Source organism: Rhinatrema bivittatum, chromosome 7, assembly GCF_901001135.1.
Source record: "Rhinatrema bivittatum chromosome 7, aRhiBiv1.1, whole genome shotgun sequence".
Taxonomy (NCBI): Eukaryota; Metazoa; Chordata; class Amphibia; order Gymnophiona; family Rhinatrematidae; genus Rhinatrema; species Rhinatrema bivittatum.
In genome coordinates, this window is record NC_042621.1 from 191,030,263 (window position 1) to 191,042,511 (window position 12,249).

At 41.6% G+C, this 12,249-nt stretch overlaps 1 protein-coding gene across 8 annotated transcripts in view; it reads right to left on the minus strand.

Moving 5' to 3' along the window:
- Window positions 1-12,249, minus strand: part of MYPN (myopalladin) — a 389,049-nt gene that overhangs the window by 124,913 nt on the left and 251,887 nt on the right. For all 8 annotated transcript variants that reach the window (XM_029609689.1, XM_029609690.1, XM_029609692.1 and 5 more), the window contains 3 exons: window positions 8,484-8,555; window positions 3,108-3,249; window positions 1,445-1,468 (listed from right to left, as the gene is read on the minus strand). In XM_029609689.1, coding sequence (XP_029465549.1) covers window positions 1,445-1,468; window positions 3,108-3,249; window positions 8,484-8,555 — 238 coding nt within the window. The remainder of the gene's footprint in view (window positions 1-1,444; window positions 1,469-3,107; window positions 3,250-8,483; window positions 8,556-12,249) is intronic.

Consider the following 12,249-nt stretch of genomic DNA (forward strand, 5'->3'; position numbering starts at 1 on the left):
TCTGTTTAGATAGAAAGGTTGTGAAATTAGAGATCATAGGGTAAGATTTGAGGATGAAGGACCGATCACAGTTGTAAGCTGAAGTTGAAATAAAATTACTTTAAGGATATTCCAGTTAATATCTTCACACAGTACATTTAATTTAATTTTTTTGTTTTATAGTCTGCCTTGCAGTGCCTCATGACCTCTCCAATGTGGATTTTATATATATATATATATAAAACAAACCTATACAATAAAACCAACTAATAAAATAAAATCATATTAATCTAACATATTCAAATATAAAATAAATAAAAATGACAATAATGCTATGAAATGCCAATTGCTTTAAAGTTTTCTATTACAGTGGTGAGCTGCATTTTTGTTATGATTGGCATTGACAGACCTGATTGTGGCTCCAGAGATTGTAATAAAGCCACTCTATGGGCTTTCTGCAGAGAGAAAAAATGGACCAAGGGAACAATTGCAGCAAACCACAGATACTTAGTTGATATTGCAAAAACTGATTTATAATGCAGACGCACAATGCTGAAGGAAGCAGAAAAAACTTCTAGTCCCTAAAGCCTTATTTACTAATGGGTAAATTTTAAAAGAAGTGCACACGTCCATGTGCACGCGGTTCCCATCATGCACACATGGACGTGCTGATTTTATAATATGTGCGTAATATAAAATCTGCTACCCGCGCACACCTGTGCGCCTGATTTTATATCAGCGCACACATATGCGCATGGGTGGTGCGTACGGGGGGATTTTCTGAAAAAGCGCGCAGTGACGCATTCGGGACATCCCCAGTTCCATCCCAGTCTGCTCCAATAAAGGAGCCGGACTAGGAGGGAACTTCCCTAACTCCCTACCTAACCTTCCTCTCTTTTCCCCTCTCTTCTCCTCCCCGACCCCTAAACCCTACCTACCTACCTACCCTCATTTGTTTTGTTCAAGAACTTACCTGCTCCTTTGGAGCAGTAGAAAGTTCCGCGTGCCAGCCAGTTGCCGGCGTGTGCTTCCCCGGGGCAGGACCTAATGGCTGCTGTCCTGGCTGGTCCCCGCTCCACCTAGACCTCGCCCTCAGCCTGCCCCCTTTGACAGAACCTGGCACTTCCGCGCGTACTAGGAGATATGCACTGGGCTGGGCTGTTTTTAAAATGCATTTGGCGTGCGCTCGGCCCAGCCATGCGTGTGCTGAGTTTTAAAATCTACCTTTAAGCTTTTTTCCCCATAGAGATAGAATAGGAAAAAAGCCTTAGTAAATCAGGTTTGTAAATAGAAGTCATCCCATAAGAGGTGAATTGTATATGTGTCCGTGCACTGTTTTCAGATATGATCGTACTGGTATTAGTATTTGTTATCAGGAATTATTTTTAATTTGCTTTCACATTTAAGCTCTAAGATTTATGAAATTCCCATTACAAATAAATAAATGTTCAGAATTTTTGCTTACCTGGCTCAGCCATAGATCGAGGTTCTAAGGGAAAAATAAGGCACCAGAATTACTTGACTGGCTATCACTTTTACAGATATGCTGCATTATGCATTTTTCTCAAAGACCCATTCAGTGTAATTTTCAAAGCCACTTCCATGGGTAAAGTAGTGCTTACCTGCCAAAAAGGTCTTATTAAAACTTGCCCTCCCTGTATGTGGGCAAGCTTACGTGAGTATTGCCACTACTCGCATAACTGTATCCGCAGTGAGCAGAGCCACTCCTGGGGCTAGGGCTGGGCATTTGCATGCATTCTTCTGAATTTTCAAAGGCCTGTATGGATTTTTTATGGGGGAAAACTACCCACACAAAATAGCAGAGGTACATGTGTGCAGGTAGCTTTCCTGAGATAATCTTCAAAGTGAAAGTATATATATACTTCCACTTTGAAAACTGGGGCAAAGTCCATGAGTAAAAAGTATACCCAGACTTTGCACCAATATGGATAGTTAGAAAATTACCCCCATTATGACTTTAATATGACGGCCTGTAATTTAACATACATTTTCCATGGAACATAGGCATGCTATGACATAGACAGGCACCTTCATTTCTCCATGAGGCAAACGGGAAAGCAAAAGTGTACTGTATATACCAAGCAGCAATAACACAAATTAGTGTTCTATGTACTCATAGTGCAATCAACATTTTTTGGCCCTATATTCAAATTTAAATGTTTATTTAAGATAACCAGTTAACCTAAATAGGATATTCAGCAGCACGACTATGCTACTCAGACGGATAAGTTATATCCAGCTAAGTTAGACTTGTTCCATAGCAGGTCTAATGTATCCAATTAACTTAACTGGATAAGTCTAATATCGATACTTATCCGGTTAAGTTAACCAGATATATATCGCCACCTCGCTTTAGCCATTCCCTACCCATTGACTATCCGGCTATCTATTTAACCAGATAAATTACTTATCCAGTTAAGTGGCAGCTGCTGAACATAGCCAGATATTCAGCGGCCACCACTTAGCCAGATAAGTCCTATCTATCTGGCTAAGTAGTCTTTCATATGGGTCTCCCCATGTGTACACAGAATGGTTTATTATGACTGTGCTACAAAAGCCTGAATTGTCCAGGCATAGAAAGGGTAATTGTCAAGCAGCCAGCAGGGTTTACTGTGCACACAGACTTCACCGAATATTTTCAAAGTGAACTTACATGTATAAGTTTGCTTTGAAAGTCCTCAGATAATTAGCAGAGTGTGCACACAAATTAACTCTTGTGAATTTACACTTCTTGAAAGGACATAACTTACACAAGTTATTTTACCCACATCAAAAAGTATGTGCATAAGTGCCAACTCCACCCTGACTCTGTCCCCTGCCCTCCCCCCAGAATCCCTCTGTAAAATTCACATAAAAGTACACATGAAACAGGGTTACGCACATGCTTATACACCAACAACTGGGCTGTTTTACTACATGCCTAAAAATGGGTTTTATCCACGTCATTTGGCTTTGAAAATTAGGCCTTTAGTGATCAGTGTCTTGTCTCATTAAAAGTTTGACTCTCTCCTGAGAGATGCTGTTGGTCAGAAAGATAGTTGACAGTGTATGAGAAGTATATGACCTGACACAGTAAAACTGTACCTGCAGAAAGTAGAGGAACTTACTTTTCTGTAAAATTCTAAAATCCGGAGAATCTTCTATTAATGTCCCCTCTCTGTACCATTCAACCTTTGGAGAAGGAGCTCCTTTTACTCTGCACTCAAAAACAATCAGCTGGCTCTCAGAAGCTGTCAAATCCTGCAACATCTAAAAAACATAAAAATAACTAGTTTCAGATCAGTTAAATGACTTCTATCCAAAGTTTATTTTCAAGAGGCTCTACTGATATAAAATGTTGCAATTTGGATCTTTCCAAATTAAAAACCAGACTAGTTTGGGATTTTTTCATGAGAGACCTCTTTGCAGTTCATTCTCCCTCTGAACAGCAAAATGCTGAATAATTGCTACTTGTACTTCTGTTTCAGAAACAGCCCTCATTCAAAACACAACACATGCACACACACACACACACACACACACACACACACACACATGCACATATACACACACATGCACACACAGACACACACACACACACATACGCACGCACTCACACATACACACACACACATATACACACCCATGCATGCACACACATACACACATATACACACACACATGCACGCACACACAGACACACACATACACACTCACACACACATACACATACTCACACACATGCACACAGACATACACACGCATATACACACACACCCGCTCGTACCACATTTACACACTCGGACATACACACGCTCACTCACACACACACACACACACACACACACACTGATTTGGTACAAGATAGATATGCGCATATATTTTTCCAAACAAAGCTATCAAAATAAAAACTGACAAATTGTATGGGCTTTATATATATGTAGTATTTTGGGGTGGGGGGTGGGGTTATATTACAAAAGTATTTGTGAAACAATGTATTCTTTTTTATTTATCCAGTAAGGCAACTTATGTAGCTTGCTTTCAGGCAGGTTGTAATATAAATCATTGTTTGGATTTTACAGTAAATCTAAAGCGCACGGCACTAACAGATGGCTACAGTATGAAGGTCTCAGGAAACACGGAGGGTAATTTTCAAAGGGGTTTCTGAGGGTAAAGTAGTGCTTCATCCACAGACATGGCTCTTTCAAAATCGTGTGATCGATGTGCACATAAAGTTACTCACATGCACACTGTATGCAATGCTTGTACTTTTATGTGCATAAGGGAGAGGCGTTTCAGGAAGTAGAGTATGGCCGGGCTCGGGACTTAAGGGCATACTTTTTGATTTTGAAAAGTATGCAGGTAAATTCTCTTGGTAAAACTACATACACCCATAGCAAGTGTAATTGTGTGCACATAGTTTTACTGAGATGATTTTCAAAGAGGACTTACATGCGTAAGTCTGCTTTGAAAATTGGGGTAACTTATGTACGTATTTGCTGGCTAAATTATTTGTGATGCTGCAAAATTACTCCCTACAGGCATAGGTGCTGGTGCACCAGAAAATGCGATGCTGCTATATGACTGAAAAACAAAAGTGTATTCTTTAAATGAGGGGGATAATGAGTTTCTTCTGCATGACCACATAGTTGTGAGAAAGTTAAGGACACAGGGAAGGTATCAGCATGCTAGCCTCTTCAGCAACCCTGCTCACCCACTCAACACAATAAGGTCATCCACATCCTGATCTTTCCCCCTACCCATACCCATACCACAAAACAAGGCCACTCAGACATCAATCCACTCATCTCTCCATCAACACAGAATCTCTGGAATTCCATCTGATCAAAACCTCTGTCCAAGGTCTTGCCAATCCCTTTGCTCCCCTGGAGTCAGAAGGAGTGCTTACTTCCTGCTGTCTTGCCCAACACTGTCAAAGTCACCAGCTCAGTACCACCTGACACTTTGCTCGTGGGTCCAAGTGTGAAGCAGCACGGAGCTAGAGCCAATTCGACAGCAATGGACAAGTCAACAAGAAAAAAGCAATTCTCCTATCAGAAGGGCACTGTTAACCTGCAGTCGGACGCGGGTAGAATAGGCGCTAATCAATCCCCTAATGCAATAAGGGGATTAGCGCATATTCAACGCACGTCCAACGCGGAGTGAATCTAATAGCGCTCATCACATGCACATGCAAAAAAAAAAAAATGTGCATCTTGGACACCCATTTAACTGTCATCTATTAACACCTGCCTGGAGCAGGCGTTAATAGCTGAGCGGATCAAAAAGAAGTACAGAAAAGCAGAAAAAACTGCTTTTCTGTACTGCCTCCTACGTAATATTGTTGTGATATTAAGTAGGATGAAAAATTAAAGAAATAAGGAAAGTTAAAAAAAAAATAGGCAGTCGGGTTCAGGAAACGGTGCTCGTCTGACAAGCATTCGCTTCCTGAACCCTTGGCGTCGGTTTTCCTTACTGGCGGACAACCATCACGAAAACCAATGCCGAGTTTATCGGCATTGGTTTTCCTGACCGGCTAACAGCCGAGTCACGAAAATTGAAGCTGATAAACCCGGTGTCGATTTTCGTGACTGCTGGTAAGGAAAACCAATGCAGAGTCTATCGGCGTTGGTTTTCGTGATGGCTGTCCGCCAATCAGGAAAAAAACGATGCCGATAAACTCAGCGTAGGTTTTCGTGACTCAGCTGTCCGCCGGTAAGGAAAACTGACGCCGATAAACTTGGCGTCAGTTTTCCTTGCCGGCGGACGGCCAAATCACGAAAACCGATTGGGTTCTCATTAGCAAGGATGCGCTAGGGTCGTGCAAGCAACCCTAGTGCCTCCTTGTTAACGCAACCCCCTAATTTATATATTGCATGGCGCCCCCCTTGAGGGCGCTTGGGACGTGTTAAGAGAGTGGGCGCTGACCCGATTTCTACGCAAATTTATTGCATCGGCCCCTAAGTTTGCATTGTGAACTTCAGGGAAATGGGCAGGGCTGGGAGGAGAAGCAAAAGTTGTAGTTCACATTCCCCTCCATTCTGTAGCTCCTTCACCCTCTCTACCAGCCCTAGTTTATATCCGTCTGTCTGCCTTCTCCCAGCCCCAATCTGTAGCTCTTCGAGTTCCAATCTATAGCTCTGTCTCCCTTCTCCCAGCTCTCTGTGGCAGTCTCTAACCTTCTCCCAACCTAAGGGGGTCATTTTCAAAAGCGATTGCGTATGATCACTAAATGGGGGCGGAATTGTGGCAGAGCTGGCCCCAGAAGAGGAGGAGTCGGGACTGCACCGGGGCCGACTCTGCGAAGACAGCGCTAACAGCGAAAAGGTAAGGGCCCTTTTCGCCGCCAGTTTCGCACCCAATAGCACCACCTTTTACGATGGCGCTATTGGATGCGAAAGCTGGCAGCGATTGCACTGCGGAGGTGCGATCGCTGCCGGCTTTCGCAGGCCCCTTTGCCACCCCGCCCCCCATTATCGACGGATTTTCTAAGGTCTGCGACCTTAGAAAATCCAGGCCTTAGTCTTTAGCTGTCTCTTCCCCTCTCCCAGCTCCAATCTATAGCTGTCTCTCTTCCTTTTTAAGTCGCAGTCTGTTTCCCTTCTCACAGCTTTGTAGCAGTCTCTTACACTCTCCCAGCTCTCTGTAGCTGTCTCTCACCCTATCTGCCGCAATTTCTATGCCTGAGGCTTCCTCAGCCTCAGGCTTCTGCAGGAGAAAACATTAGTATTGTCTCTCTAAACAAGCTCTGCCCCTGTCAGAGGCAGGAAAAGCCTTAGAAACACAGAAACAGAAAGCAAAAAAAAGAAAAAGCCCATACAGCCGATCCATATTTTTTCCAGAGGGTAAAATAATTTACTTGAGGTATGTCAGTGGGATTTGAACCCAGGCTTATCTGGTTCACAACCCACTCCTCTAACCTTCTTCCTTGCTTAAGTTAGACACTAACAATAAAGAAATGGAGTCAGGGATGTTAGCTGTAAAGTTGAAAGGAGAAAGGAGAAAGAAGTGCTACAGGTTGTTAGATGATCCGCTCTTCAGTTACTGTAATTTGCAGAGGAATTAGTAGCTATAATTACTTGAATTAATAGCTATAACTTTTCTACACTTTCCTTTTCTAGGGAGAATTTAACCTCCCTCCCTAATCCTTGAAAAACTGGCACATTGCAGAGCATCTGAAGAAATTTAGTAGCTAAGGATCCTGTCAGAGTTATGGACACAAAGCCAGTCAACAACTTACTTACTTCCACACCCCACCCTTATCCCCACCCAAATAAATCCCCAAACACAAAAATAAACAAGACTATGGTGAAAAGCAGTAGCTATAACAAATGTTTATTTTTACACAGGGAGATGAGAAGCATTTTTGAAGAGTTGGAGGTTCTTGAATTTTGTGTGTCTGTCAGGACCTGATATGTTCACTTTGGTGGTGCAGGTATACTACTGTGTGCAAATGATCCTATACCCCTGTGTACAGGTGTGGCTCTTGAACTATCCAATGAGTAGACATGAAAATGAAGAAAAAACAGGACCAAGTATAAATGGCCCATTGAGATAAGGGTCAGCAACCAGTTGCAAAAAATAACATGATTACATGTACATTAAAGTTGACGCTTGCTTAGCTGATTAGGACAATCAGATAAAGGTAAAGCTGAATGGAACCTATCATGTCACTGTGTCTGGCAACATCAGCATAGTGAATTAGCTTGTTTAAATGGGAATGGAAAATTCTAAGAGTTATGTTTATGGACGTATTGTGCCCATTACTCTAATTATGCATACTTTATTATGATATCTATTGGATGGAAGCTGCCAGCCAACATTTTTATATCACTAGGGAGGGGAATTGTCAAAGCCATTTCTAAATGTAAAACAATGCTTTACCCACAGAAATGAGCTTTTACAAGATCACTCGCCCAGCAGGCAGATGAAAGTACACACATAGGGCCTATATGCGTGCACTTTTACCTGCAGTGAGCAGAGGTATTTCTGGGGACAGATTTGGGGAGGAGTATGCACTTGCATGCATATTTTTGCATTTTCAAAAGTATGCAAGTATTTTCCCTCACAAAAACTATACACACATAGTGGGTGTAAATGTGTGCAGGTAGTTTTGATGGGATAATTTTCATAAAGAAAGTACATGTGCACCTTCCCTTTGAAAATTGGTATAAATTCTAAGGGTGAATGACTTTAAATCTATGTGGGCAGTTAAAATATTACCCCCTTAAGGCCTATACTGTTTGTTATTTTTTATGCAACAAGTCTAGGTTTATAGATAGGTGTATAAGAAATACTTTAAAATAAATAAATAGTGAGTATACCTTGTCATAACAACTCAGAATTGCAGTACATAAGAACTCACAGCATTTCTGGTAACTGAATGCAATACATTTTTATAATAGAGTGATTTAAGAAATGGGCAGAGGAACTATAATATCAAGTCAACTAAAGTATTTTTAAAGAAATATAAAATATTTTAAAACAAAGTAGTAACCAAATACCTTTGTGAAAACGGGAGCAGCTATTATAGGTCTTCCATCTAATCCTTGCAAGTAGTTAGTAGGGTTTTGACTCTGTAAATTAAAAAAAGAGTACTTAGTAACACAGTGGTGGTATATATTCCAGATAGATCCTGGAACAGTTAAGTTAGACTTGGTGCTATCAAATTCAGAAGTGGGTGACTATCAGGGGATAGGATTTAGATTTTATTCAAGTTAAAAAAAAAAAAGATATTTAAAAGATGTTCAGATTTTCCAAATAGTTTTTTGCTGCTATGCAAAAAATATTGGGGACACCCAGTGGAACGGTTATTCATAATACTATCCTGTTGTGACTGGGGATTAAAGAGCTTTTCTGCCAAATTTGTTTGCAAATGAATACGGGTGGACACTTTGCTGGCAAGTATACATATTCCTGCCTCAGACAATCCTTAATATTTTGAAAACTCAAGCAGTTACTTTTGTTTTCATATCTTTCCTCTGTGGTGAGTATCAGCAGTTAGAGTAGGCTCAATGAGCCCTCTCTGTCACTATTCCAACTGAGCATGACGACAGTGGGGAAGCAACACATCCAAAAAAGGATAACAAGAGAAGAAGAAAGTGAAATGACATTAAGTCTTATTCCATGGCAAACAGAAAAATCAGGGCTTATAAACTATGCTAACCCCAGTTATACAAAGCTAGTGAACAGGCAGCACTTCTTTGACTCTAACTGTGAACTTGGAATCAGACACCAAGGCATTTGACAGAATTAAGCTCATTATGATTTTATTTGATGCATATATCATTGTAAGTTTTCATAGTTTTACTTTGTGTTTTTAAAAATTATTATTATTATATTTTAGTTGTGTAAGAGATTGGATGGCAAAGCTGCTTTCGTTATGGTTACAGTAATACTTGATATGATAATAGCAAGTAATTTAAGAATGCTGGGAGTTTGGATACCATACTCAACATACCAACATCACAGGATAAATATTATTTCATCATCATCATCATTTATTTATACCAAACCTTTCCAACAACAGAAGGTTAGGTTTACAATGGGCATATAGTACAGTAACTAATTAGAAATAAAACAGTCAAGTACAGCACATAAATAATGCAGTCCAGAGTGTACTGTTACGTCAAGAATTGGGATTGCCGTAAAATACAGAACAATAAAAACTATAAGGCTGTGACCTACCGTATATAAAGAATGATTCATAAGTACTATAGGACAGTGACACGCAGTACAATAAATAGTGCAATGCAGGGAGGCCAGTAGATGACTTTTGAGGAGAGATACATGTAAGGCCGGCAAGAAACATAATGAGTGCAATACATTGAGGAGGTAGACACGTTTGGTCTGACTGAGGCAGTTTTCCTCTAAGTCAGAGTATACAGCAATTCAATAGTAGTACTCATGATTTGGGGGCTCACCAACAGGGGCTCAGATTATAGCTGTGGAATAAAAGCTGCTTCAAAAAGGCAAGTTTTCAGTAGCTTCCCAAAAGCTAGATCTAAAGCTAGTTTAATGTAAGATGATAGAGTTCCAATGAGTTAGGACTAGGGATGTGCCCAGACATTTTTTAAATTTTCATTTAATTTCGTTTTGTTGTTTATTTCATTTCTTTAAAGTGAAAAAAAAAATCCAAAACAAACAAAAAATGAAATTAAAACAAAAAAAGCATAAAGGAAAACAAAAGTAAAAAAATGTTGGACGGCAAGTAAATCCCCACTCTCAGGCCTTCCCCCAACCATCACTAATCCCCTCATCCCACAGTGAACTTGCATTGTTGAAAATTTCTTCACAAGGCAGGAGAAATCCCTGGACGCTTCTGCCCTGCAGCTGCCACTATTGCAAATGGCATCGGCAGACCAAGGCTGATGCCATTGTTAATTTTTACTATACAAAATGGCACCAGCCTGGGCCAGGGCTTGGACTTCTGCAGCTAAATATTTATCTAGTTATCTATTTATTTATTTATTTATTTGTCTGTTTATTTATTTATGACATCATTTGATTATTCACCCTTCAACTGAAGACATCAAGGTAAGGTACAATCTTACATAGCATACAAAATATACAATTAACCAATAACATAAAATAACACTGCCTCATATTGCAACAAATAAATGGCAGACAAGATATCCAATCTTTCATAAATCTACTCGCCCCATCCAATCAGCCAAGGAATAATTCCTCTAAAATGCCTGACTGAGGTGGCACTTGTTTGCCACAGAGAGGGTGCAGAGTTAATATTCAGAAGATGTATTGTGTGAAGGTGGTGGTTTCCTCCTAAAGGAAATCCTGTAAGGGTTGTGTTAGTTTGAGTTGGGGAGGTTCCAGTGAATCAAAAGTCATCTTTGGGTCAGAAGGTGTTACAAATAACTCTTTGAGAGTTTTGTACAGCCCCTGTGGGCATGGTTTGCGGAAAGCTTATAAAATCCCCAGCTACACTTGGTCTCCAGTGTCACAAGCAAGCAGGAGGATGTAACTGTCTAGGGGTTACAGGGAGGGAAAAGCAGGAGTCAGGCAGAGATATTCTACCAGTGTCACAGGAAGCCTGAGGGAAAAGAAGATCTGTGTGTTGATGTTTAGGAAGAGTGATTGGAACAAGAGTATTTTAACTGTGGTAGGCTCTTGCTTGGACCAGGAGGCAAACTGTGCCTAACAGGAACTTGCCACAGGCTTGGCTGATTTCCTGTCTGAGCAATATGAGTAACTAAATCTTGGTGTATGTTTAGTAAGAGGGCCTGGGTAGGCCGAAGAAGGGACTGCTAAATGGAATGTGAGTTCTGTGGAATTAAAGCAACAAGTATCTGAGATTTTTTTTAATGTTTTTCCCTTCTCTACTGTTTTTCATTTTTTTCTGATTGAAAAACTATTGGAATAAAGTGTCTTTTTATTTGGCGCACAACCTTTTTGGAGTGGACATTGGACCTATTTTGGTTTGCAGAGGTGTCTGTGTGTGTGTGTGTTTCTGTATGTGTGTGTGTGTGTGTGTATGTGTGTGTGTGTGTCCTTGCTCAGTTTGGTCCTGCAGGTTAGTCTGCCCACAGACAAGGCCCAGGAGAGACTTTACATTTTTCCTCACTGTAGTTGAGTTTACCCCATGTTCTCAAAGGGGTAGATTTTCAAAGGGTGGCGTGCGTAAGATACGCGCCCAACCCCCGAAAACCTGCGCGTGCCAAGCCTATCTTGCATAGGCTCGGCGGTGCGCGTAACTTCCGGGGCTTGAAAAAATGGGCTTTCCAGGGGCGGGGCCGTGGGCGGGGCGACTGCCCGGGGGCAGGACCGAGGCCTCCAGAACAGCCACCGGGCCAGGGGATGGAGAGCCAGCGCGCGCAAGTTACATCTGCCCAGAGGCAGGCGTAACTTCTTCAATAAAGGTCGGGGGGGGGGGGGGTTTAGTTAGGGCTGGGGGGCGGGTTAGATAGGGGAAGGGAGGGGAAGGTGCGGGGGGGTGGGGGGTGGTGGAAGGAAAGTTCCCTCCAAGGTCACTCCGATTTCGGAGCAGCCTTGGAGGGAACGGATGCAAGCTGCTCGGCTCAGCGCATGCAGGTTGTACAATTGTGCACCCCATCTTATTTACCTTGGCTAATCGACATCGTGATTTCCTGTCCATGCACCAAACAAGGAGTAAGAAACTGACAGCGTCCAGTCCCGCAGCACAGGAGGAGAAGGAAAGGAGTCAGTTTGAAGGAAGAGACTGCTGCTGCTCTAGGAGTCTAAGTTAGAGTCTGCTGTTGCTAGTGTGTTTTGAAAGGGGGGAGAGAGAATGAA